Here is a 27714-nt window from a genome sequence, read left to right on the forward strand (position 1 = left end):
GCTGAGCTCATGGAAAGAAAGTCAGCACCTTGTTCCCTCCCTACTTGGTGCTGGCCCCCAGCAATGCCACCTGATGCTCAACGAGCAGTTCTCTCTGTCCCTCTTCCTGAGGAAGCTCAGCACCAAGCCTAAGCCCTAAGCTCACCAGAGAAAGGAAGGGGCCGTCATAGAGCTGAGCCAGGGTCTCTGCACCTTCTGCACATAATGGGAGAAGACTGGGAAAGAGCTTCTACTTAGTCCAAACCAGACTCTAGGACCTGCTCTTACATACAAAGTCTCTCAGGAAGCCATGATGCTGTTCTAGGTGTCTGCCATACCGAGGCTGGCACCCAGGCAAGCATAGGGGCTCCCAGGAGCTGGCTCACCTGACACCCATCTTGCAGTCCATCACGCAGGGTGAGTCGAAGTCAGCCAGCAGGTCGTCCATCTGGTTGTAGCGTTCCCCATCCTTCACCACATCCCCATGGTAGGTAGGTACGAAGGGCTTCAGCACGTCCATCATCAGCCGGTCCAGGCAGCGCTGCTCCGACTCGCAGTGCTTCTTCAGGATCCGGCCATTGGCTGCGGCCTTGAAGCTCCCTGCAAACAACGGTGAGAGGAGGCCTTTGGCCCCTGAGCAGCAGACAGTCCCTCTGGGCACACTCCCCGGGACTCTCTGGGGACGATGGAGCATTTGCCATACTCAGAGAGAGAGAGAGAGAGAGAGAGAGAAAAGAATAGAGACAGAGGGAGGGAAGGATGGGTGTTGTGAGAGGGGTGACAGTGACTATGCAGAAGGCAGCTCTGTTCATGGTTCATTTACAAAGCAGTGTTAAAGGTACACTATGGCTGAAATCTCTGACTACAAAGGCTCTCAAAGAGAGCTTTTCACTTCTAAGAGCACTCAGAGGCCAGGCCAGCCCCTCCTGAATGTGCTGTGCCCCACCCCCCACCCTAGCCAAGCCCACTTGCTAGGGAATCTGGACAGCTGTGTTTACCTGCATGTCCTGCCAGCTGGATCCAGGGATACTTCTTCTTGAAGGACATGACAAAGGGAGACCAGTGCACCATGTTTTTTATCTTCCTCCATGATTTGCTCTAGAAATAAGCAAACAAACAATCCTGCATTAGAAAGACCACTATGTTCTGGTTAGGATGAGGCTGAAGCAGGATGCTCACTGCCTGTTGTCACAAAATGACGAGTGCCACCACCGACCACAGCACTAGGGCCCTCAGGGGGCACTGAGGACCTCTGCTTCCCATTTACATGAAGCAGTCAGAGGGGGCTTTGGCCCATGCTGCAAACAGCTGAGGAAAATGCCCCAAAGCAAGGAGATCTTCCGGAATGATGACGTGACAGGTGATGGGAGGATTGGGGAGGGGGGCGTAGAATGTTCTCAATCCAGTGCTGACCCCATTCCATGCTACTCCCCTATTAGGGAAACAACTAAACCACACTCCTCCTATTGCTGATGTCCCCTCTGTGAGGCCTCAGCTTCCTCACCTGTCACCTGTCTGGTGAGGTGTGGACAGCTGGGTCAGCAGGCTCCTTGGGTTGATGGACACTCTGGAAAACAACTTCCCTCATCCCAACATCGGTGGCCCCCCACAGGGGGCCAGCATCATCCAGCTGTGACGTGACAGTTCACAGTATACAGATGTGGTGGCTCTGGAACACCTCATGTCTATGAGCAGCAGTTTGAGGACAGACTTTAAAGGGAATTCCCTAGAGACAGCCCCACCCCCCACCCATGGCTTCAATGCCATAAGCACAATAGCCCTAGAAACCATGGTGACAGGTAATAAGCCCACAAGTTTCTCTTTTGCACTATGCTGCTTCTCCACAGGATGTTTCTAAAGTAAAAACAGCCAGGACCATCAGTGTGTGTGAGTGTGTGTGAGAGTGTGTGTTTGTGTATATGAGTGTGTGTTTGGGGAAGGGGGAGGCTCCTTGGGCAGAAAGAAGAGGAAAACTCACACCTACTGACACCTCAGTTTGATTTTCCCAACCACTCAAGGCAATTATTTTGATTTCTACATTGTAGAACCTGAGCCTGAGAGAAGTACTTGGCAAGACTGGAATTTAAGTCTTCATCTACACAGCTACTTTAAAAAAAAAAAAATCCTCCCCAGCTCCCAACTCAGCAATAAATACTTAGTGCCTAAGGCATTTGACTGCTAACCAGAGGGCTGGTGGTTCAAACCCACCAGCCACTCCTTGGAAGAAAGGTTGGGCAATCTACTTCTGTAGTGATACTGCCTCGGAAATCCAAGGAGGGGTCGCTATGAGTCAGATTCGACTCCATAGCAGTGAGTTTTGAGTTTAGAAAAAAGAAAATGGCCCTAAGTTAACTTTAATAAGTAAAGACTGCAGGGATGAAGATAGCAGTCCAGCGGCTGTGGAGCTGACTCCATTCATGGCGACCCCATGTGTCTCAGGGTAGAACTGTGCTCCATAGGGGTTTCAATGGCTAATTTTTCAGAAGTAGACTGCCAGGTCTTTCTTTCAAGGCACTTCTGGGTGACTCAAATCTCTGACCTTTTGGTTAGCAGCTGAGCATGATAACTGTCTGCATCACCCAGGAACTCTGGGATAAAGATAAGGGTCCCCTAAAACACCAGTCCTAGCATAGTGGCTAAAGGCACTTGACTGCTAACCAGAAGGCTGGTGGTTCAAACCCACCAGCCACTCCTCGGAAGGAAGATGGGGCAATCTACTTCCATAGTGATACTGCCTTGGAAACCCAAGGAGGGGTCACTATGAGTTGGGTCCGACTCGATGGCATATAACAACAACAACAACAACAAAACACCATCCTAGTCGACTGTGATGGGAACCTGAACTAAGAAGTGTTCAAGTTACCAAAAAAGATGATCTGACCAGCAAAACCACAGAGGGAAAATCATGCAGTTTGCAGCTGGAAAGGAAGAGAACCTTCTGCAGGAGAGGGAGATGGGGAGGGTCCTGCCTTATAGGGGAGATCCTGAAGATGGGCTTTGAGAGGCAACCATGGGGCCCTCGTCCCCTGTCCCAAATCCATGAAGGGGACACCTGTGGATAAGATGCCGGACAGGCACCCTGAAGAGAGAGGACAGACCCAGCTGTGGAGGCTGCTAGATCTTGAGGTCAAATCAAGTTAAATCTACCTCTTTTTTTTTTCTTTCATTCCTCTTTGCTGAGACTCAGCTGCTTTTGTCATCAAGCTTGCAAGTTAAAAACAAACAAACAAACAAAAAAAAAACCTTCCTCTTGGTTCATGAGAGGAATTCTTGCCTATTGATCCTGGCCTTTTTTTAAAAAATAATTTTTCTTGTTATTGAGAATATGCAGAGCAAAACATACATCAATTGCACAATATTCACATGTACAATTTAGTGACACTGATTACATTCTCCAAGTTGTGGACACACTCTCATCTTTCTTTCCAAGCCATTGATCCTGGCCATTTTCATCCCCACCACCCAGACACCAAGGCCGATTCCATTCATAAGCAAGGGCAGCACTATGATGGGACTTTACTGAAAAGGTTGTTTGTCCCAGAGCCTTCTCATGGAGATCATCAAAGAAGGCTAATTAAGGCCGAGGTACTACTTATCTATGTACCCAGAAGGCTGCACAAACAACCCTGGCAGACAATGCACAGAGCAACAATGGAAAACCTCCATTAGGCCGGATGAGCCAAGCCGGGATTTGTCCACCACTGTGGAAGCCATTAAGGGAGCTCTAGAGGAAAAGTGCAAAGTAAACCAGCACCTGCCGATCACGTCTTTGCAATGAGAGCCCAGAGAGTGCCTCAGGTGTCTGTCCAAAAGACTCCGGGTAGGCATGCAGGGCCTGCTCAGGAAGACTTGGCCACAGTGATGATCCCTCCAGGTCAGCCCCAGGCCCATCTAAGCAGGGCTGACAAAGAGCCACACACTCACACCCCGTTCTCATTAAGTGAAATAAAATAAAGAGTAAGAAGACTGCAATTTCCTGTTCACTACTCTGGGTCAGTGTAGGCTTCTCTGGGCCTCAGTTTCCTCACTTTTGGATTCTACAACTGGAAATTGTCTTCAATTCTTCAGTGTGAATTTCAGTAAGATCTTAAGACTCAAGACGTGCAGGGAGCTGAAAGAAAATTCTGGAAGACAAGAATACAAGAATATTCAGAGGATCCCAGGAAAATGCACTGTTGATGCATAAAGCCGTGTGTATATATGGCTAATGGCCCCCTCTCCCTCTCACTGAACTTGTATTTGTGGACTACCTAGTAGGTTCACAGAACACATCAGGCACGCTGGAGGTGATGAAAGCAATCTGCAGCATGGTTCCTGACTAAGGACAGAGAGACAAGAGGAGCCATTGGACCCTGTTAATGACAAATGCTGAGGGAGCCCTACTATGGGCTAAGCGCTGTGCTGAGCATATGGTGAGTGGGCTAGTCCTTGCCCTTGGGGGGCTAAGAGTCCAGCAGAAGTAAGATGGTCTGAGTTAGGACCCAGTAAACAATGTAGGGTAGACAAGAAAGCACAGACCAGCTGTCCAACCTTGGACAAACCACCGATAGCTCTGAGCTTCATTCCATTTTCTCCTCCCGAGCTGGACCTGGTGATGGGGCCGAATGAAGACCCAAAGAAGATGTGTTTAAAAAAAAAAACAAAAAACAAACTCACTGCGGTCAAGTTGATTCGACTCATAGAGACCCTTCCTTGGGTTTCCAAGGAGTGGCTGGTGGGCTTGACCCTCCAGCCTTCTGGTTAGCAGTCAGATGCCTTAGGCACTGCAACACTAATAAAGGGCCATGCTGGAAAGGAAGAGTAGAATGAAGGCTGTGGGACTGCACCCACTGAGATGGCTTGGGGATAGACTCAAGGGAGAGGAAAGAGAAGAATGCTGCAGGGGGAGGGGAACAGAGGCTGAGGAGTGGGATTTGCAGCAGATGGGGAACAGAGATGCTAGGAGTGGGCACTGGAAGCAGTGGGAGACGATGGTGAGCAGGTGAGGCCAATTCTGAATGCTGAGGCAGAACAGCCTGGTCTCGGGGAGTGAAGAGGGAGAAGCGATGGGCTCAGTGGGGTGAGTCCTGGCTCAGTGCTCTCCTCACAGGCTCACCTTGAACAAGTTACTGGCCCTCCTTGGGCCCCTATTTTCTTATCTAAAAAACAGGAATACTACATGGATTTCCTTTATCCCAGAGGATAAAGCTTAGAAGACTGTGAGCATAGGGGTGGTTATGGAAGAGTCTTTAGCCCTTTGTGTTCAAGAAAGGGTCACAAGGACCTCTGAAGTTACTTGGGGACAATCATGCTGGTGCTATGTGGAGATCCTGCCACAGTTACTGTGATAGTTAAGTTGTATGTTAGCTTGGCCGGACCTGGTCTTGAGTAGCTGGGAGCTGGATGGTGTTACTCCCCATAATGAGACTGGTAATCAGCTCCATGGTGCAATCTACTGTGAGCAGCTGAGTTGCTGCCTTAGGAATGTGGTCTGCTCCCAGTGTATAAGAATCCACTTTGAAGAAGGTTTGGAGCTTCTTGGCACATCTGGATCCTACATTTGGCTGAGTCATCAATGAGTGGACTGCCATGTTGTCTGCTGATCTTGAGACTGTTTCTGGACTTGAACTAGTGGCCTGTCATGTTGCTTGATAATTTGGGGGCTGTGCCATTTTATCTGTCGACCTTGGGTTTGTCAGCCTCAGCAGCCAGCAGCTGTCCCGAGTTAAGAGAAGCCTCTAGCTTCAGTGGGCCAGAAGCAAGAGACAGAGCTGGAGGCCAAGATCAAGGGGTTTTCACCCAGCCCCTAGAGCTGGCACTCTGAACTAGGACTCCTAGCATCTTAAAATGAAAGAGAATAAATCCCTGCTTGTTAAAGCCATCCACTTGTGGTACTTCTGTTACAGCAGCACTAGAGAACCAAAACAGTTACTAAGGAATAAAGACCATGGAGCCTCAGGCATAACCACACCCAATGGGGGTCCAGCTCTCCGGAGAGCTGCAGACACACCTTCAGAAGGGCCCTGTAGCCCTGGAATGCAATAGTGACAGATGCTGGGAGAAATAGGGCAGCTAAAGCCCAGCAGGAGGACTGGAAGCTGTGAGACCTCTAGTACCAAGACCTGTCTCTGGAATTCAAAGACCAGGGAATCTCAGAAAGGAGCGGTACTCTAGGGCTGGGGGTCCTCCAACAGTTCAAAGGATCCATGAGCCTCCTAAAAGACCCCCAGGCCCTCCCAACATCACTGAGTTCTGAGTACACAAGCACCTTTCCAGCTTCAGCATCCCTTCCTCACTCCTCCATTAGGAAGCATTTCTTTAGCACAAAAAGGAGCCCCAATGGCCAAAGGCATGAGAGTCCTCCCATCCCAAGGCTGCCTAACCCTAACCAGGACGAGGGCAGTGGAATATTCCACTTGCAGAGGAACTCTGGGAATTTGTCCCAGGAGACTTCTTTACTCTCTGCTGGCAGCCACATGCAGGGGTTTTCCCCAGGGTGCTTAAATAGCAGTACCCAGGCAGTGCCTGATGTCACTGTCCAACACCACACGGGAAAGCACTCCTAAGTCCAGGCCAGGGAAGGAGAACTGCAGGGTGACTCCCACAGCCCACGAGGAGTGGAGAAGCCTGAAGAGAACCGATTCTCTTACCATGGCCTGGAGACCACAACATTCCATGTCGAGAAGTATACCTGCTCCAGTAGAAACTGCTTCCTGGCCAGTGATGAGGAAAGATTTTAAGAGAAACAGTCTTCCCTGCAGCTTCACTCTGGAGGAAGCCATCGTCCTCAGAAATGGATCCTCAGAGTTAAGAAAGAAAGGCAGCCCTTGTGACCACCTGGAAGAGTCCATCCAGATGAATCGACCACTTTTCTCCTTTTCATTCTATCTTTTCCCTCCTGGAGGAGATTCTCAAGAGCAAAGAAATCAGACTATCTAACAGTCCTAGGTCTCCAAGCTTACAAGTCAAGCTTTATTAAAAAGCAACCCAAACCCACTGCTGAATTGATTCTGACTCATGGTGACGCCATATGCTACAGAGTGTAACTGGTCCATGAGGTTTTCTTGGCTGTAGTCTTTATGCAAGCAGCCCACCAGGCCTTTCTTCCATAGAGCTGCTACGTAGGTTTGAACTGCCAACCTTTAGGTTAGCAGGCAACTGAAAACTTCTTGTGCCACACCTAGGCAAAGCCTACTGTTTTCACCAACCCTGTCCCTTCATCACCTAAACTTAGGAACATCTGGTCACCCTCTGTGGGTGCTTCCAGCAGAGATGCCAGACAAGTTCCACAGGGTCCTTGTATGTGAACTTGAGGATGGCAGCTAGCTGACTTTGGTAGCTCTGCTCTGATACCATACTCATACACACACAGGTCTTGGGACCAGCCAGCCTTTCTGATGAGTAGGCTGGGTGCTTTCCCTAAGTTGGCTGAATGTTCCGATACAAGAGGAATGGCTATCAGGAACTCACTGCTTGCTGGCCTTCTGCCTACTTCCATCTCAGTGAAGATGGGAGGGTTCCATGCCCTGGATATGCAAGCAGACGCCAGCAAGCCGGCCGGCACTGAGCCTGATGGTGGGTGTCCATAACAGTTACTATTTATGGAGCTCTGACTAGGTGACAGGCCTATACCGGGCATTGGAGGGGCTCAGCTATGATCTCCACAACAACCTTATGCTAAGTACAAGTATTTCTCTACTTTCCAGAGGCTCAGAGACTTTCAGTATCTCCCCTAAAGTCATTCCAGTCTACACTCCTGACAGCAGGCGGTCCCAGCTCACACTACAAACCTCACACCAATTCACCAAAGTCTATGCTTAGCAACAGACAAAGGTCCCCACTCTGGAATGTTTTGCTAGCTGAATGTGGGGACAGGAGAGAAAAAGGACTGGGCAGAAAGGACAAATAAGGACGTTTGTCCAAGGCAGTTTCCCTGGCAGGCCAGGTGGTGGTCTGGGAGCTGCTCTGCTCAGGAGGCGTTCCAATGGCTCTTTTAGCTAGAGGGGCCCAAAGCATTTGAGAAAAGCTCTTAGCTGGCTACCAAAATCCCAGGTATGTCCCATTCTAGGGCTGCTCAGTTGCCACTTTGGGTTTACCTGCCAGATGATATTGGTTTAGGATCTCCCCTGCAGCAGATCAGAGCAGCTAGATGCTTCTAGACTCTGTGGTTGGACCTCCACATGTGGCTTTGAACTTGTGATATCCTTAGAAATATTTATGGAAAAGGAAAGCACTGAGGCATAGTGTCTACAGCATTTGACTGCTAACCAGAAGGTTGGCAGATCAAACCCTCCAGTTGGTCCACAAAAGGAATATGGGACAATCTACTTCCATAAAGATTTACTACCTTGGAAACTGTTCTGGTTACCTAGTGCCACTCTGACAGAAATATACCACAAATGGGATGACCTTAACAAACAGTTTATTTTTACAATTTGGAGGTTTTAAGTCCAAGTTCAAAGTGCCGGGCTCTAGGGGCTGGGTGAAAGCCCCTCACCCTTGGGGTCCAGCTCTGCCTCCTGTTCCCAGCCCACTGGAACTAGAGGCGTTTCTTCACTCAGACAGCTGCAGGCTGCTGAGGCTCACAAGCCCCAAGGTTGACAAGTAAAAAGGCATAGTCCGGATGTTACCAAACCACACGGCAGGCCATTAACTTAAGTCCATTGTAAGTCCCAAGGTCAGCAGAGCAAGGCAGACTGCCGAGCAACGACAGGGCTACATGCAGGGTCCAAGTGTGCCAGAGGCTAAATACCATTCCCAAGGCTTCTCCTTATATACAGGAAGCAGACCACATCCCCAAGGTAGCTACTCATGGTAGATCCCACCATGGAATTGATTGCCAGTCTCATCATGGGGAATACTACCACCAGCTGCCCAGCCAGTCAACCAGGCACAGCCAAGTTGACACACAAACATAACCATCACAGAAACCCAACGGGGGTTGTTATGAGTCAGAAACAACTTGATGGCAGTTTGAGTTTGGTATAAAGCTGATGGGGTGGGGCTGGAGGACACATGGCTTTTATTTAGATTCTATGCTGGGTAGTCAAACGAACTGAAGACTAGGAAGGTGGTCTTTCTGGTGGACTCCTTGGCTTTAGGGGGTTAGGTAAGAATCAGCTCAACAAATCTCTAGATTACTGTACTCCTGGGTTAAATACCCACAAGCTTTCACCCTCCTCTGTTTTCTATCAGAGTTCTGTGCAGGGCCTTCCACTAACCTCTCTCCAAAGCACCTTGCTGATGGTGCCCCTGCCTCTTACAACCCTGCCACCATCTACCAATCAATGTGTCGTACTGTGGTGGCTTGCATGTGGCTGTGATGCTGGAAGCTATGCCACAGGTATTTCAAACACCAGGAAGATCACCTGCGGTAGACAGGTCTCAGTAGAGTTTCCAGACTAAGACAGACTAGAAAGAAAGGCCTGGCAATCTACTTCTGAAAATTAGTCAGTGAAAACACTACGGATCACAACAGCATACTGTTCAGTCTATTGCTGAAAGATGAACCCCTCAGCCTGGAAGTCACTCAAAATATACAGTGGCTGCAACAATGGACTCCAGCCTACCAATGATTGTGAAGACGGCACAGGAGCAGGAAGTGTTGCATCCTGTTGTACATGGGGTCACCGTGAGATGGAGCCAATTCGATGGCAACTAACAACAACAACAACAACATTACAGCCCTGACCTTGAGCAGCAAAGACCCTGCTCTGAAATATGCAGGGTTTCATGGTAAACTCTGGCCGTGCCAAGAAAGGTGAGACTCCAGCGTATTCAGAGCTATTTAGGAGGAAAAGATCCAGAAAACAGCCAGCGGGGTGATGGGGAGGCCTCCAGACACACTGCACTGCTGAGTTGCTCAAGGCAGTTTCCTCCCCTTATCTGTTTGCACCTGTCTCCACAGGAGCTAAAATATTCAGAGAATGTGGAAAGAGAGTTGTAGTAAGAGAAAAAAAATAGAACTGACAAGAACAAAACCCCAACCTTCTTCATACTTGAGGTGACAGGAAGTCACGGGGAAAGAGAGTCTTAGAACTAGACAAACACCAGAGGGCATTCTCCAGTGACAGAAAGACTGAAAAAGATCAGCTGTTATGGAGTGGATTCAGACTCAGGGAAAAACCTGGAGTGGTACAAACTGTGAAAGTGCTCGACTGCTAACTAAAAGCTTGGAGATTCAAGGTCACCCAGAGGGACTACAGAAGAAAGGCCTGGGGAGCTACTTCAGAAAAAATCAGCCATTGAAAACCCTCTGGAGTGCAGTTCTACTGACACACACCAGCCACCACAGAGACTACACAGCCACAAAGCAAGCCAGCCGCTTCCCACAGCTTAGGGGTTCCCCATATCCTGTGAGTGGGACAGGGAAGTTCAAGGGCAAAACACATTCCATCCCATCTTCCCTCTCTCCCTTTCCCCAAAGATTTCTGGTCTCCAAAGCAGAGCTGAGTCTATTCCCTAGAGGCCAATGCCTTATTTTAGCAGCCATGAAGTGGCCCCGACCCATGGTACACCCCCACCCCTTGGACTCGAACATTGCTGGGTCCTATGCCCTCCCCATGATCGTTCACAGATCAGACCATTGTGATCCATAGGGTTTTCACTGGCCGATTTTCAGGAAGTCAGTCACCAGGCCTTTCTTCCTAAAAGGTCAGTGCCCATAGGGGGTGAACTCATTCTGCTCAACACGTGGCACTTTGCTGTAAACAGTTTCTGCAGGGGAAGCCCTCGCTGTCTGTGGCTCTTCATTTTCACCTCTGGTCTTGTTCTAGCAGTTGCCCAGGGCAAGGCAGAAACTCTAGCCAGGGTGGATGCTTGAGCTCAGGCTGAGATGAAAAAGCTTCAGGGGGATCTCTGGTTCTATGTTTATCTAGACCAAATTCCAGGCTGTCTGATGGAGCGCCTGCCTCCCTCCCTGGGGGATGCCACCCTCTGGCTGGTTCTCCTAGTCAATCATCCCAGTCTGGAGGCACTACAGAGAAATATTGCCTTAAACAAACAGAATGACTAACTTGGATAGCCTCTAAGTCTTGCCTTTGTCTGCCAGAGAGCAGGGGAGTGGGGGAAAAGGGGGCAGGTCTGAGGGCTAGTAGCTGGTGGAGAGGAAGAGGAGGAGAAGGAAGGAAAGCAGGTATTCAGCACTTACCCCAGCACTAGCTATGGGGATAAAGGGGCCTCTGGTCACCAATCGGGAGTCCCTAGCCAGAATGCTTGGTGGTTCAAACCCACGAGCCACTCCTCGGAAGGAAGACTGGGCAATCTATTTCTGTAGTGGTATCACCTCAGAAACCCAAGGAGTCATCGCTGTTAGTTGGAATCAACTCCACAGCAGGGAGTTTGGTTTTTTGTTTGTTTGTTTGTTTAGGTTGCACAAATGGTTAAGATGCTGGGCTTGTAACCAAAGGGTTGGGAGTTCGAGTCTATGCAGAGGTACCTCAGAAGTTAGGCCTGGTGATCAACTCCCAAAATGAGCCATTGAAAACCCTACAGAGCATAGCTCTACTCTGACATACACAGCCTCACCTTGAGTCAGGGTTAAGTTGATAGAACCTATGTACTGATGTGGGTATGAGCCTCTGAAATGCCAGGAGCCCCCATGACCTGGCCCTACAAGAAGCACAGCAACACTTGCTGGAGACTCCTGAGAGGCCACCAAGGTCAGTCAGCCAGAAGGTCTTGGAGGAGAGAAACCAAATCTGATAAGCTGTGAGGGAAGGCATTTGCCCACAGGGACTCTGGTCAGAACCTTTGGAAGAGAGTTTAATTTTCCAGACAGTCACAGCTCTGCTCCATTTCCTATCAGGTCCCTGACATTATTCCTCATCAGTGGCAGCAATGCCTGGACTATTTCAGAAAAGCAGGCCTCCTGAAGACAGCTACTTACAACCCAAAGTTTACCCCAAGACAGCTAGTCCTCCCTTCCAGCTTCCCTTCTCACCGACTTGCCAGGCTGACGGCTGTTTCACTGCCCTGCAATTAAGGGCCGAAGCAAGACCCCCTCCTCCCTCTGTCTGGCTTCTGTCTAAACCCTCTGCTTCCCAAGCTGGAAAGGCAGGCTACAGTGTTGGACTGTTACCAGAACACAGCAGTAAGATGGAGTAGTGTGCAAAACAGGTTTTGGAGTTAGAATGAATTCTTGCTCCACCACCTCCCAACTGTAACCAAGGGCAAGTCTTTGAAACTCTCAAAACCTCCAGTTTTCTCGTCTGTTACCTGGGCATAATAACAAGCTACATGCCCTGCCCACCCCATGGGGTTACAGTGAGCATTCAGTGAAGTGATAAAATACATAGTATCAATTACTCCAAAAAAAATTAACCCAAACTCACTGTCTTGGAGTCATTCGACTCATAGCCACCCCTCCTTGGGTTTCCGAGGCAGTATCTCTACAGAAGGAGATTGCACTACACCACCAGAGCTCCCAGTATTAGCTACCATCTAGTCAACTCTGACTCATGACAATCCCATGTGTGTCAGAGTAGAACTATGCTCCATAGGGTTTTCAATGGCTGATTTTCAGGAAGTAGATTCCCAGGGCTTTCTTGAACCAAGGTGCTTCTGGGTAAACTCAAACCTCCAACCTTTCAGTCAGCTGCTGAGTGTGTTAACCATATGCACCACCCAGGGACTCCACATATATGCAGGTGACTCTGTATACTGTCAAGAGACAAGCAAACCTTCAATGTTTACTTTGTTCTTCCTTCTATATGTCTATGTTCTTTAATTGTAATAATCTTCTTCTCCAAGGCTGAATAATCTGGCAAGAATCCAACTGGTCACTTGCAGAAGACGAGACCACTACCTGATGGCAATAAGTGAGCTAACTGTGTGATTAATTGTTTACAAAGCTTCCCCTCGATGCTCAGGGCAGCCTGGGAAGTCAGCAGGGCGGCTCCTATGCTCTGTCACTTGGTGGGAGGCAGAGCCAGGTTCAAGTTCAGGTGTCTTAACACCAGTTTCTGGTTCAAATAGTCAGGAAAGTTGTAAGAACGAGAAGGAATGGGTCCCATAAGGCAGCCCACCCTCCGGTTTTGAGAAAAATCCAGCCATTCCCAAGTTTGAAAACGTCCCTCATTTCATACACTTGGAGCTCTACTAGGCACAGCCAGAGAACAGTATCTTCAGCACAAATAGTGAGACTGCTTAACAAATTTCATTTTCTAAAGGAAGTTTAGTACTCTTAATTCCTTTTCCCTTTTTTCTACATTTTTCCTCTAGAACTTCCTTTTTTATTGAAATAATTTTGTCAGTTGACCAACTTATTTTTAGATAATTATAGTGTCTCTCTCTCTCTCTTTTTTTAAGAGTAAAGAAAATGGAGGAACTCTCTAAAATATCAAAAAAGGGAAATTATCTTGACCCAGTGACTCTCCGGAACAACATTTTCAGACTACCTTTTACTGCATGCATGTGCACACATATGTACATCCGTGTGCATATGTGTATTGGTGGATAGTGAAGATAACACAGAGAAAGGCAAAGAGATCACATGTTCAATGCCCACCATGTTGCTAGGCAATATGCTAATATCTCATTTCATCCCCCCTCACAATACTGATACAGTTATCTCCACTTTGCAGATGATGAAACATGTTCCGAGTAGTTAAGTAACTTTCCCAAGGTCACACAGCTTCCTGGTTTGCATCATTAATTCTGAGGATTTTGTTTCAGCCAACAGGATTACTGGCCCCCATCGGCTCTCCCTGTCTTGGGGCTATCTGCCTCTCTCCCAGTTAAAAAGTAGCCTCATAGAAACAGCAACTGCTTTGTCAAAAGAGTGACCTTTCGGATGGGGAGGCATGAATAAAGTGCTGCCCTGCCCTGCCCTCCCTTCAAGTCTGTTCCCAGAACATCCTCACTGACACATACAAAGGGAGGCACATTGAACAAAGCGCTGAAAACGGAGGGAGGACGCCCCTGCCCAAGGAAGGTTCGTTCTGCATCAGCACTTTTGTTCTGCATTTGCAAAAGTCTGAGTGAAAGTCACTGAGTTTTCCATGTTTGAAAAAGATGCTTTTTTCTTCCTCCTTCTTCTTTTGGTCTTCTTACAAAAGCAGTTAGGGTTTCCCTAGTGATCATTATTTCCTTCACAAGGGAAAAGCCTGGTGCTTCTCCCAGGCTGCAGTGCATAGACCTAGCCAACTTTGTTCATTGTATTCATGCTGGCACAGTCCCTCCTGAGGCGAGGCGGCAGCTGGGTGCGAGCCCAGGCAGGTAGGGCCCCTGGCTTAATAGCTCCCACCTGGAGCACTGGTTAGAAACCTGGCTGGGGCCAAAAGCGAAACTGGCCCTTGCCAAAAGTGAGCTGTGATCTTCCAGGGGAGGAGGCAAAGCCTTTCAAAACCAAGACACTGAAGATCAAAAAAATTAAGCCCAAGGGTAAATTAAGCAGGGCAGATGGCTCAGGCTAAAAATAAAGAACCTGGACGTTAACAGCAAATGCCTCCCCCCTTTTACAAGCAAGAAAAGTACCCTAAATAATGAGTGCAAAAACACTGCTTGAAAGAGATCCAAATAAATTTGTATTTGGAGTTCCTGGGTGGTGCAAATGGTTAACACACTCAGCTGCCAACCAGGAGGCTGGAGGTTCACATCCACCCAGGACTGCCTTGAAAGAAAGGCCTGGTGAACTACTTCCAAAAACTCAGCCATTAATAAACTGCATGGAGCACAGTTCTACTCTGACACACATGGGATCACCATGACTCAGAGTTGACTTTTGACTTGAGCACAACTGGTAGGTAGGTAATTTTTAATTTAATATCCTCACACACACACACACACACACACACACAATGTTCCTACCTATTGGGTGGTGTAGAAAAATTTTCACAGTTTATCACTGAGCACAAGCTTTTTTTTTTTTAATCTGTCCTTGTAAGAGCTCACTGGTATAGGGTAGGAATTACCCTGAGTCATGGGGTGGGTGAAGTATTTCTCACAGAATTAAACTACTGGCCTGGAGCAAGAGAACAGGGCAGCCCTGCCTGCCTAATCAAGATGGTGAGTCTTCATCGGCCTGCAGGCCAGGATCCCTTGGCTATTGCTGACATGAGAGGAAGAGCTATTGGGATCAAGGCTCTCTGTCCTCTCCACTCCTATTCCAGCAGTTGAGAGCTATTATGCTTGGGGTTTGGAGTGGGTAGGCCTGGTCAGGGCAGAGGCCTTAGCTCCTTGTTTTAAGATTCATGGTCCTGATGCCTGTGTTCTACCTCGCCTCAGCCTTCAGGAGGCCAGCCATGTTGGTCCATCCACTCCCAGCAACATGTTCTAAAAAATCCAAGAAAACCTGAGCAGCTACCCAGCTGTCCCCTCCTGATTAGCTGTCTTCTTCCTTTTGCAACTGGAGACTCAGTTTCCAGGCCAAGGGTGGTGCCTAGACTGATACCCAGGGTCTTCCAGTACGGCCACTCTCTTCCCTACCATAATCTATAAGCCCAACCAGAAGAGGCTGCCAGAGGCCCAGCTGGCAAGGGGAGAGCCACTGCGTGCTCCTTGACCACCCACAAGGTGGTAACAGGCTCTAGCAAGAACATAGGGTCGCCCCAGATACCCTCCCTTCCTTACTTCAATACAGCAGCACAGGCCTTTCTTGTCCCATAACTGTCCCACTTTCAGGTCTATGTCCCTGCAGGGGGTCTTCCTGGAATGCTCTCCCTCCCCCTTCTGTTTATCCGCATCCCATCTATCCATCCAGACCATCCCTCTGGAATCTGTGAGCTGGCCCTACCTTCTCCTGAAATCTTCAAGGCCACTCCAGCCACAGGCTACTCCCTGACTCTTCCACAAAGGAGACCTTGGAGTGCTTCATGAGGCTAGCATGTGGTACTGTTGTCTCCAGCAAAGGGTCCGCTCCATGAGAACTGGGAATATCTTCTAAAACCTCCATATGCTCCAGCAGGAATACAATGGCAGTCTCTGGGTGGTACAAATGGCTAACATACTCGACTGCTTACTGAAAGGTCCAGGGCATCAAATCCACCCAAAGGCGGCACTGAAGAAAAGTCAGCCACTAAAAACCCTAAAAAGCACAGTTCTGCTCTGACACACATAGAGTTACCACGAGTTGGAGTTGGTTTGATGGTGCCTGGTAGGCGGCAACGCTGCCAGCTGTCTGACCGACAAGCACACTTACATGTCCAGCACACAGTGAGGCTCAGGCTCTGCCACATCTCATTTTCTAGGAGGTGAAACACACCTAACCAAGGCCATACTTCTTTATGGTCACCTGCTCAAGCCTAGATTTTTTCAGAGATATCTCCAGGGGAGCAGGAGGGCACAGCTGTAAGACTTTCTGTTCCATCTGCCTAGGGCTGGCCTCCTAAATTCTCTCCATATTTCCTCTGCTCCCCAACAGCTGGCATCCTGACTGCCCTAGACCCCTGGGGTCTCAGGCCAGTCAACTGTGTCCACAGAGTCTGTGATATCCCTGCCAGCAGGTACTACTGAAGCCAGGGCCCTGGGGACACCAGCAAACAATATTTTTCCATTAGCAACACTTTGTTTCAGATCCATCCTTCTTCCCTCTGCCTAACTTTACAGCATCTGGCATAAAAGGGACGCACTATCTTGCCAAACCAGCTTTAGAATAACTTGGTTGTCCAAGAATTGAGGTGTCCTTCACTCAAATGGCAATGTTCCTAACACTCCCCAGCAATCAGGGCCCACCAATGTGCTGTTGCTGGTCTGGAAGGTCACTAACTTGGCTCTCCCTTCCCCTCTCTCCCAGAGTCCATCCTCTTCAGAACTAAAAATAATGGTGGGCTGGAGGAAAGAGGTGTGTGAGAGGAAGCAGCAAAAGGTCTAGGAAATGCCTGGGTGAAACACAGAGGCCTAGCATGCTTCTCACACCAGGAGCCATCCGGGCCTCAAAGCCCGCTATGACCTGAGGGGCCAACAATGGGAGGAAATGGGAAGTGGGGGGCCAGGGAAGAGCCTGGGAGGGGGCCGCCTCCACAGCTTACTTCCTAATGGATAAAGCTCGCAGGACAGAAAGGTTCAGCTTTTCCTCTGGGGAAGGGCACAGGGCTTGGCCTAGCCTAGCCAGGGCTACCCCTGCAGCAAACACCAGGTCCCTCCCCAACCCTGTGCCTCTTCTGCCCCTCCCCAGAGATTTTATTTTTACTTTGGTAAAAAATGCAAAAAAGATAGTAGAGTTTTTACAGAGGGTGGAAATTTACTGGAGGTTCTCACCGGTCAGAGGCAATTGGCACTGAAGTCCTGGGACTGCTGAATACCCCCAGTGCCTCTTCTGGGCCAGCTCCTCAGAGAAGCCAGCAAGCTCACAGGGTCTGCAGCCCCGGCCCCGACCCACCCTTCGTCCTCTGGGACAGCTTCCTGGCCTCAGGGGCTACTGGGGCTCATCCTTCCTCAGCTCCTGGTGATGTGGAGCATATAGCCTGTGAAGTGGAGCCAACAGCATGTGGGCTTTCCTAGGAATTATAACAAATAGCTAATATTTACTGAGGGCCTACTAGCGGCAGACACAGTGCTAAGTATTTTATATGTATTAATTCATTTAACACATATGATCATTTCAACCCATCACACAGCTATACTTTTATTATCCCCATTTTACAGTGGGGGCCACTGAGGCACAGAAAGATTAAGTAACTTGCCCAAGGTTCTACAGATAAATGGCAAAGACAGGATTTGAACCCAGGCAATCTGGCCATAGTATCCAGGCTTTTTGTCACTTTGCTAGGCTGCTGCATTTTTCATCATTTGTAAAATGTAACTTTATGGCCAGACAAACTCAAGTTTAGATCCTGTTATCCCTAGCTGGTGGTATTAGGCATGTTACTAAACCTCTCTGAGCTTGCTTTGTCTATATCTGTAAACCAGCAGTGCCACCTACCCTACCAGGTTGTTTTGAGCATTACATGAAATCCTGTACGTGTGGCTGCTACATCAATAGAACCAAAACCAAAAACCAAACCCACTACCTGTCAAGTTGATTCTGACTCACAGGGCAGCAAGTAGGTTTGAACTGCCGACCCTGTGGCTAGCAGCTGAGTGCTTAACCACTGAGCCACTTGAGCTTCTTTACCTCGGTGGAAGCACTCCATAAAAGTGCATTATCATTACATTCCTCTTGTGTATGCTGCCTGGTCTGTAAGCCACAGATGCCCTGAGGGCAAGAACTTGCACAGGAGATGAAACCCACAGGGAGTGGGGGCTCCCTATGAGTTCAGCAGATGTTAGCCACAGGGTATGACCACCTCCTCCTCCATCCTCAACCCTGACCTCTGAGTCCTGCCTTGCCTTGAGGACAGTCAGAAGGTGAAGGTCATACAGCCAGCAGGAAGCACCCCCTCCCAATAGACAGTACTATTCTCCTCCATCAACAGAACTATTGGAGGAGCTTGGAGCTCACCTTAATCCCAACAAGTGGTCTCTTTCTGGGAGGCCTCCAGAGTGCCTGGGGGCCACTTTTAGGCTTGGTGTCAGAGGAAATCCAGAGACTACAAGGCAGCCTTCCTGAGCGCGTCCACCCAAGTTCGTCTACCCCTTCCCCCAGCGACAGACAACTTTGCCCTGGAGACCACAAGTGAAAACAGGCCTCGTTATCCCATACTGGAAGATGACATTTAAATAGCAGGGAGTCTGAAAGGAAATTTTCTGCAAAATGTTGAAGAATGTAAAATGTCATCTTCTCTCTTCCCAGCTCTCACAAGCACCAAAAACTAAAAAAAAAAAAAAAAACACACAATAGTAGCTGTCCAGTCATTTCTGACTCATGGTTCCTCCAAGCATATCAGAATAGAACTGTGCTCCATAGGGTTTTCAAAGGCTGATTTTTTTTAGAAGTAGACTGCCAGGTCTTTTTTCCAAGGCACTGCTTGGTGGACTCGAACCTCCAACCTTTTGGTTAGCAGCCAAGTTTATTAACTCTTTGTACCACCCAAGGACTTCTTTACAAACACAGTTCAGCTTAAAGACACAAACTTCCTCTGAGTAAGCAGCTCCTCAATACACCCTTGTATTTTCTCAGACACTGAAATTTAAAAAATGTTTACATTATAAATAATTAAAAAATAAAAAACATAAGGACACTGTTGGGCGTATTTCTACTAAAGGACAAGTTTTCCTCTACCTCTGGCTTGCTAAACTCTTATCTCTCTAAACCAAAAACATCCACAGTTGAAACACTACCTTTTAAGTCATTTCTGAGAATGCAGAAAGCTTTTGTAAGAGATTTGGAAAGGGGGTTACCCTGGACTGACTCCAAAGTCAGATTTTCGGGAACTCCCACTTAAGGAATGTCCAACAAGGAAACTTTTCAGGAAGAACTTGAATACCACACTAGCTTACATGCAAGTACCAAATGTTTAGCTATATTTAGAAAATATTTCCAAGCAAGATACGTTGGTGCAATTCATACTTCTGACAGATGCACTGATTTGCTGTGGCTAAATGGCGCCCAGCAAATGGGAGCCCAGATTTGCAGAGCAAAGAAGAAATTTCTGAGTTGCTCAGAGCACAGGCCCGTCTTGGCTACGCAATCATGCATCTGTGCACACGTAGACTGCTGGCAGCACAGGAAATGGGCTGCTAAAAAGACACAATAGTGAACCCCTAAGTGTGAGCAAGACGCACTGGCTCACAAAAGGCAGCTGTCCTCTGGGTCATCTGAACTTTGGCGACATTATGTGTGATTTTCATAAACAGGTTGACTCATCAGCCTTCCTATGTGTCTTAGCCAGGGCCCTGGTTGAGTGACAGCAGAGTGCTTAGTTAGCACTTTCCCTGTGTAGAGTAAGCCTCCCTCTGGGCTCTTGGGGCACAGGGCAGCACACTCTCTTTTGAGTCCCAGAGAAGCCAATGGGACAAAGGGGCTTACCTAGGCTCATTCCCCAACTGGGGAGCAGACCTGGGGGTCCTGTCTGAGCCCCCAACCCTGGCAGCCTGCAAGCCCAACTGCAGTGGGGATCTCCCACCCAGTAGGAACAGGGACACTCATTCCTGTTTACTTCACTTTTTGCGTTCACTTACAATGAATTAAAGGAGCCCTGGTGGTGCAGTGGTTAGGTGCTTTGCTGCTAATGGAAAGGTCAGCATTTCACCACTACCAGCCAACTCCACAGGATAAAGATGTGGCAATCTACTTCTGTAAAGATTTACAGCCTTGGAAACTCTATGGATGCAGTTCTACTCTTTCCTATAGGATCACTATGAGTCAGAATCAACTGGATAACAATGGGTTACTATGAATCCGTATTTATTTTATATTCAGGTATTTTTACAACAGTACTTGGGATACTTATAGATAAGATGGGTTTTTATAAAACAGAGGTGGAGAGCTCCTACACGGGGCAAAGAAGGGCCTCCACCCCAGTTCCTCTCTGTCTCCTCCCTCAGATTTACCGAGATGCAGCAAGCAGGGCATCAGCACCTATATATGCCAGCCAGGTTTTCTATCAAAAATATACAGCCCTCTGTTTTAAAGTCCTTTTTTGTTCCTGGTTCTCTTATACTTGCTTCACTTCCTTCCTACTGAGTTGGTGTTGTTGTCGGCTATTGTCAGGGTGACCCCATGCACAATGAAATGAAATGCTACCCAGTCCTGCACCATCCTCATGATCACTTGTGCATCAGATCATTATGATCCACAGGGTTTTCACAGGCTGATTTTCAGAAGTAGATCACCAGGCCTTTCTTCCTAGTCTGTCTTAAATCTAGAAGCTCCACTGAAACCTGTTCAGCATCACAGCAACACACAAGCCTCCACTGGCAGACAGGTGGGTGGTGGCTGAGCATGAGGTGCGCTGGCTGGGAATCAAACCCAGGTCTCCTGCATGGAAGGGTAGAATTCTACCTCTGAACCACCACCGCCTCATTCCTAGTGAATTAAGGGAAATGAAACATTACTGAGTAACACCAAGTGGGTTAACTAAAAAATGTATTCTGAGATGGTCGAGGTTGACGAATAAGCTAAAAGCTTCTGAAAGTCCTTCCCAAATAGTGATCCTAGACCGAAGTAAATATAGACTCTCTTGGAGGAATGGTTGGCTCAATGCAAAAAGGTTTTGCATCTCACACCAAGCTAATGCATCAAAAAAAAAACTCGCTGCCATCAAGTCAATTCTGACTCACAGCAACACCCTTTGGGTTTCTGAGGCAGTGAATCTTTAGAGAAATAGATTACTCGTCTTCCTGCCACAGAATGGCTGGTGGGTTTGAACCTTCCAGTTAGCAGTCAAATGCCTTAGGCACTATGCCATCCAGACTGAGGAAAAGGCATGAGGGTGATGTTGAGTAAATGCCTTTGTCTGCCAATCCATGAGGCCAGCAAACCTCATTTACAATGTCCACTTACCATCTTGCTATGTACCAGGAAACATGCTCATCATGGTAGTCAGCAAGTGTCTGCTACACTGGGAATCTGCATAAGGATGTGCAGCTGCCTTGGAAGAAGACCTTTAGGGACTCTGCCTCAGAGAGAAAGGCGCCAAGTCTCACGGTGACCACAGCTCTCTCACAGGCTTGGCCCTCTGAGATCCCCAGGGATAGTCCACATTTAGGAACTATAACGTCACTTCTAGGGAACAGAACCAGCTGGCTCATTTAGTACCCTTAACTTGAAATGCTATAATTAGGACACAGCTGTCTTTGCAGTGAAATCACCAAGGAAAAACCCAACTTAAAATATACCCCCACACACACATACACACAAGCAATCGTCATTTCAATCTTTGGAAAAGGAAGCAAGCCAACAAATCACCAGATACCAGTTACCAATTGCCATTGAATCAACTCTAAATCACGGCAACCCCAGGTATGTCAGAACAGAACTGTGCCCCACAGAGTTCTCAAGGGCTATTCTTTCAGACATAGGCTGCCAGGACTGTTTTCTGAGTCATCTCTGGGTAAACTTGAACCTCCAACCTTTCAACTAGCAGCCGAATGTGCTACTCCTAAACTGGGGTCAAGAACCCCAAAATTTAGAATGGCCAAACACAAAAATGGCAAGTATTTGCCCTGGGAATCCAGGCAGTTGAGCTATTTACATAGTGCTTGGCTAGCAGGAAGTTCCTACAACATTTCCTCTTCCTCTTCCCCAGACTTAACTCTCTCTTTTCCTTTATCTGGAAAGCGAAGTTTCCCCTGAAATGTGAATGAGAGTAAGACCCAGTTAGTGAGAAATGAGCAGAGGATGTAGCGCAAAGCCTCAAGCCAGTGGCCAACTGGTATATTTTGTTTGGATCAAATTTTAATTTAAATCAGTTGCCAACATTTAAAACATCAAGAGATTTCAGATTCCAGATTTCCAACTTATCTTTGAAACACTGGGCCTGCTTTCCTGAACAAATGGGGCTTCTCTTCCTCTCTGTCACAGGTCCTGTTTACACGTGCCTGGCCCCTACATCCCAGTTGGTGCAAAAGGTTTGCTCTCAACTACTAGGTTCGAATCCACCCCGCAGCACTGCAGAAGGAAGGCCTGGTGATCTGCTTCTATAAAGATTATAGCCAAGAAAACCCTACAGAGCTCAGTTCTACTCGGTAACACATGAGGCTGCCACTTGAGTCAGAATTGACTCAATGGCAATGGGTTTGGGTTTTTTGTTTGTTTGTTTGTTTTGTTTGTCTGCTTGGCATTTGATGCCGTGAATTCAGAGACATAGAGGCAATAGTGCAAGGAAAATCTTAAACCATTGACTACAGTCTGCTCCCTGGTCATCTAAGCATGGACAAGTGACTGACTTTGTTGAGCTTCTGTTTCTCCATCTGCAAAACAGAAATGAAAACACATAGCACTGCCTATGACATTGAAACTACAGGGAGGATTAGATAGGAAAACACAGGAAGTGCTTTGAAAACCTGAATGCACCATGTGCAACGCAAGGCATGGCTGTTCAGGTCTAAAGGAACAAACACCCAAAGAAAGTCAGCCTCTCAGATTAGATTAGCACCAGGCAATGGGGCAGGGGGCATGGAGCCCACAAGATATGCCAGTGGTTACTCAGAGAGCTGAAATAGAAGCCACCAAACAGAGCCAATGTGGCCCTGCAGGCTTCACCGTCTGCTCAAGCTGGTGAAGTGGAACATCACGTAGGTCACAACTGAGCAGTGCCTAACCGAGTACCCCCTGCCTCTGATGACTTAGAAAAGAATTTACAACTGGGGCCGCTCATTTGGGGCTGCCAGCCATAACTTGGCCCCGATGGCCCAGCCTGGGCAAGGGGCTCTCCTCACCGGAGCATCTGAGGTGGGCCCAGAAGGAAGTCTAGCACATTCTGGCAATAAAGTCCAGCACTCAAACTGCTAGGGAAAACCACAGGGTTCGATGGCCTAGAGTATTTCACAGTGCAACGGCCAACAGTACTTCCAGTGTTAACCCACGCCAGTCCCAAAGGGCTGTGGTTATCCCCTCTCTTGCCCACCAGGCTTCCTAAAAGAGAAAGAGATTACCAAAATGACCACAGAGTACAACTTCTCGCAAAATGAGGCGAGGTTTCAATTATAAATGCATCAATCCCATATCCACCCTGAAGTCCTTCCTATGTACTTTATGAGGGCACAGACACCCTGCAGGGAAGGATGCCAAGTGGCCTGCTGTGATGCAGGCACAGAACAGAGCATGTGACAGGCGTGGGATCTGGTGGGGTGGCCCCAGGGCTACAGAGGTGCCCATGACTCATGACACCTAATCAGGGCACTGCTCTGCCACCTCCCACAGAGCTAGAGCAGCCAGAGGGTAAGGCTGCAGGTCTGTGAGTGTCCACTGCTCTCAGAATCAAGAGGTCATCTTCTTCCTTGTCATCTTCTTTGCAGAGCCTCACAGATGACAGTTATCTGGAGCTCTACTGTTTGATGTCACTGCACAACAGTGGTTCCCTGGTGACTAGGAGCTTGAGACACTCTGGGTAGATAGAGTGTGTGCAAGGTCTTGCCCTGGTACCCAGACCTTTGGCCCCAGGCTAGAAGGTCCGTGCCAAGCTAATGTGGTAGATCCTGATATTTTCCCTCAGAGGCATCAAAGGGCACCTTGTGGTTCCCTAGCACAGCTCTATCAAAAGACCCAGAAGATCACCAAGTCTTCTTGAGTCTATCATCCTAGCAACTCTCTATCCATCACCATGGCCACCACTCCTTGCCCCTTCATCCCTCCCAGATTATAAAACAATAGCCTTCCTGGCCTCAGGCAGGGGCCTTTTTGCAATCTGCTCTCCATAACAAGCTGGAAATTCTTCCAAAGTGTAAATCTGATCATGCCAATTTGATCAAGTTCCTCCTCTGCTTTAAACCCTTTAGGGCTTCCCCAAAACCCTCAGGACAAAGACCAAACTCCTTCACAAGGATTCTCAGAGGATCTACTTGTAGAGTCAGCCCTGACTCAAGATCCATCATTCATGCTGCCTTGCATTTCTGAGCTTTCAGGCCATTCCCTCTGGCTGGAATACCACCACGATCACCACCACCCCCATTCCCTGTAAGGTCACTAGGAGTCAGAATGACTCAACAGCAATGGGTTTGGATTTTTGGGGGGTTTTTTGCCCTGCCCACAGAATTCCTATTTATTCTTTAAAGCTATGTTTTTGCTACTCATCTCCTGTTTGCAATTTTCCCAGATTCAGTTTTCCCCTGCCCAGTGTACATCTTTCTTACATCTTTCTCTTTCTTACATCTTTCTCTGCAGTACTGTCCCTTCATACTTTGCATATTCACTTGTTGCTGGTATACTGTGTATTCAAATGATGAGTGCCTGACCCATGTAAGCATTTTTGAGGACAGGATACTGTTTATTCATTTACTGTTTGATCCCGAGGCCCTCCAGTTGCCATCAACTTGACTCGGTCTCATATCGAGCCCTTATGTGTCAAAGTAGAACTGTGTTCCACAGAGTTTTCAGTGGCTGATTTTTTTTTTTTTTTCAGAAGTAGATCACTAAGCCTGTCTTCTGAGGGCCTTCCCACGGTCAGTCATCAATAAATGTATGTTAAACAAAACAGCTGCAAGTCTCCCAAGACCCAGAGCTTAGGTGAGAAAGCAGAAGAGGAAAGTACAGCATTTAAGTTATATCTTAAAGATGAATCAAGAAAGTGTATGTGAACGTATGTGCATGTGTGTACACACACGTGTGTGTTTGAGAAGTGACCCTGAGACCAGAGGAACTAGATGGTACCCAGCTACCACTGCTGACTACTCTGAAAGGGATCACAATAGGAGGTTATAGATAAAGTAGGAGAAAAATGTAGAACACAATTCAAAATTGTACTTTTTAAAAATACCAGGCTTACTGGTCTGGTGAAGACTGGTAGTACCCCTAATATTATGGCCCTTAGACACACTTCAAGCCAGGAACTGAACTCACCTCCAGTGGCTCAACTTTCAGCCAAATACTAGAGAGGCCTATAAGTGTAACAGTGATACCAAAGGGTATGCACTCATTAGAATAATCAGCCATTCCAGATCAAGCGGGCAGCACTGGCCCAGAGATAGAGGCAGGAGATGGGAGGGGAGGGGAAGGATGGATTAAGGGAAGGGGTAGGCTTGAGAAGAAAGTCAGAAGAGTGCTGTTGTACTGTGGGGATTGCAGTGAATGTCAGAAAACAGAATGTGTGTGGAATATTGAGTGGAAAACCAATTTGCTCTGTAAAATTTCACCCAAGTCACAATTAAAAAAAAAAAAAAAAGCACAGACAGAACAGCAAACAGCTGAGTTCAGTGGCAGACCAAGGGCCAAGTGATGGAAGCAGTCTGTGCAGGGCCAGGCAATTAGGAGCTCTGGTGGTACAGTGCCTAAGGCATCTGACTGCTAATCAGAAGGCTGGCGGTTCTCCAAATCAACTCCATGGCAGTGGGTTTGATTTTTTTGGTTAGACAATTAGAGAGTAATTGTCTTTATGGAATGTAAAATAGTAACAAAGCTGATCAGCCTTTAAAAAAAAAAAAAAATCTCCCTGAGCTAGTAATTCTGACTTAACACGTTCCCCCTTCCCAAATCTTTTGTCCAATTCTAAACAACTGCTGCATTACTGTTAAATTTTAATAATATATATAAACGTCAAACAGCACAGATTACTTATCCATGAATAAATGTTGTACTCTACATAGAAGTTAACTCAGAAAATTCCCAATTATAAAGTCAGCCCCTGACACACCCAGACTCAGCTACTCATATTTCAAGAACAAGCTCACAGGACTCAGCAGCACCATTTGAGCTCACTTCACGGCACAGTTTGTGTCCCCCAAATCCTGTGGGACTACATGTTCCTGAGTTTAAAGAGCAGATTTCTTAAAAATATGATGATAGTTTGGTAATTTGGAGGCCCTGGGTAGTACAAACAGTCAATGTGCTCAGCTTAGACTTAGAGCTAACAGAAAGGCTGGCAGTTTGAGTCTACCCAGAGGCACCTTGGAAGAAATGCCTGGTGATCTACTTCTAAAAAATCAGGATTGGAAACCCTATTAAGCACAGTTCTACCCTCTCAAACATGGGGTCATCATGAGTCAGAATCGACTTGAAACAACTGGTTAGTACCCAGCTTGTAAGGAAAAAGAAAGAGAACCTAGGTTATTCTCCTTCTCTCACTTTAAGAGACCACTTGGAGTTTTTATTTATGTTTAGAATTTTCAACAGCAGAGACACTGAGTCAATCTTAAAAAAGTATTGCAAATACTAGAATTTATTGTAAAATAGGATTTTTATTAATTCACGCCAAATTTATGTTAACATTTTTCCTAACTATTTGTATATCCATTGCTTCAAGTGAAGGAAACTCTTCAAAATTAAAATTAAAGTGTTCTGTGACTCACCATGAAGAATGAATGACCCATCTGGCTGTACTATCTACTGAACATGAATATGGAACAATCCATTTTTTTGAAGTCTGGCAAATGTACAAATCTGTGCAAAGTCTCAGAAACAGAAACTATAATGTTATTATTTACTACTCCCACAGGCCAATATGTAAATGTAACTTTTGCCTTTTTCCAAAAAAATGCATTTAATGGGATTAAAAAGTATTTAACCTACTACTTTTGCCCTCCTCTTTTTTTTACTGACATGGTTATACATACGAAATCCAATAAAAGAGTTTCCCTGTCTGCAATTCTTTTCTGGCTACTATTCTTATTTGGTTTTATTATTGTTGTTACTAGAAATAATTTTGTTGTGCAGAGGAGGCAATGTTAAAAAAAAAAAAAATCCTACTCCAGGTGTCAAATATGCTACATACAACGTTGGTTCAGCTTCCTGACAAGTTTCAAGAGGAAAATAGCAGGTGAGGCTGCTAGAAAGGGGAACTGAGTCAAAATCACAGAAAGCTTTGACTACCAGGCCAATGAACTTGAACTAGAATCTGGTAAATGGATAAAATTTACAGAGGAAATTACCAAGAACTTTGACTACACAAAACGTAAGTCTTCTAAGTATCAAAGGCAAAGAAATCTCCAAACCAAAGCAAAAGTCAAATAAACTGGATAAAATATTTTGCAAAGGGTAATAAATTTTGTATATAGAGAACTCAAACAAATGGGTGAGAAAACTTTAAGATGTCAATCGGTAACTTGGCAATATGAGTATACTCCAAGGCACATGTAAGGAAAATAACAATATTCTGTTTCTGCCTATTAAAATAGCAAAAAATAGAAAAGTCATAAATACTAGCACTTGTGAGGAGGAGGACAGAATGGAACACAGGCCAATAAAGTGTTGGAGACATCCCAAATGCACACAGCCCTTTGGGAAACCAGCCCAGGAATATGTTTCAAGGGCCATAAAAATGCCTGAACCTTTCATGTAGTTAT

At 47.1% G+C, this 27714-nt stretch overlaps 1 protein-coding gene across 1 annotated transcript in view; it reads right to left on the reverse strand.

The window, feature by feature from the left end:
* Positions 1-27714, reverse strand: part of ITPKB (inositol-trisphosphate 3-kinase B) — a 90580-nt gene that overhangs the window by 15765 nt on the left and 47101 nt on the right. Inside the window, exons 2-3 of the mRNA XM_007936981.2 lie at positions 978-1077; positions 366-579 (exon numbers count right to left, since the gene is read on the reverse strand). Coding sequence (XP_007935172.2) covers positions 366-579; positions 978-1077 — 314 coding nt within the window. The remainder of the gene's footprint in view (positions 1-365; positions 580-977; positions 1078-27714) is intronic.

This window comes from Orycteropus afer, unplaced genomic scaffold (genome assembly GCF_000298275.1).
Source record: "Orycteropus afer afer isolate SDZICR_OR568_19922 unplaced genomic scaffold, OryAfe1.0 scaffold00039, whole genome shotgun sequence".
Classification (NCBI taxonomy): Eukaryota; Metazoa; Chordata; class Mammalia; order Tubulidentata; family Orycteropodidae; genus Orycteropus; species Orycteropus afer.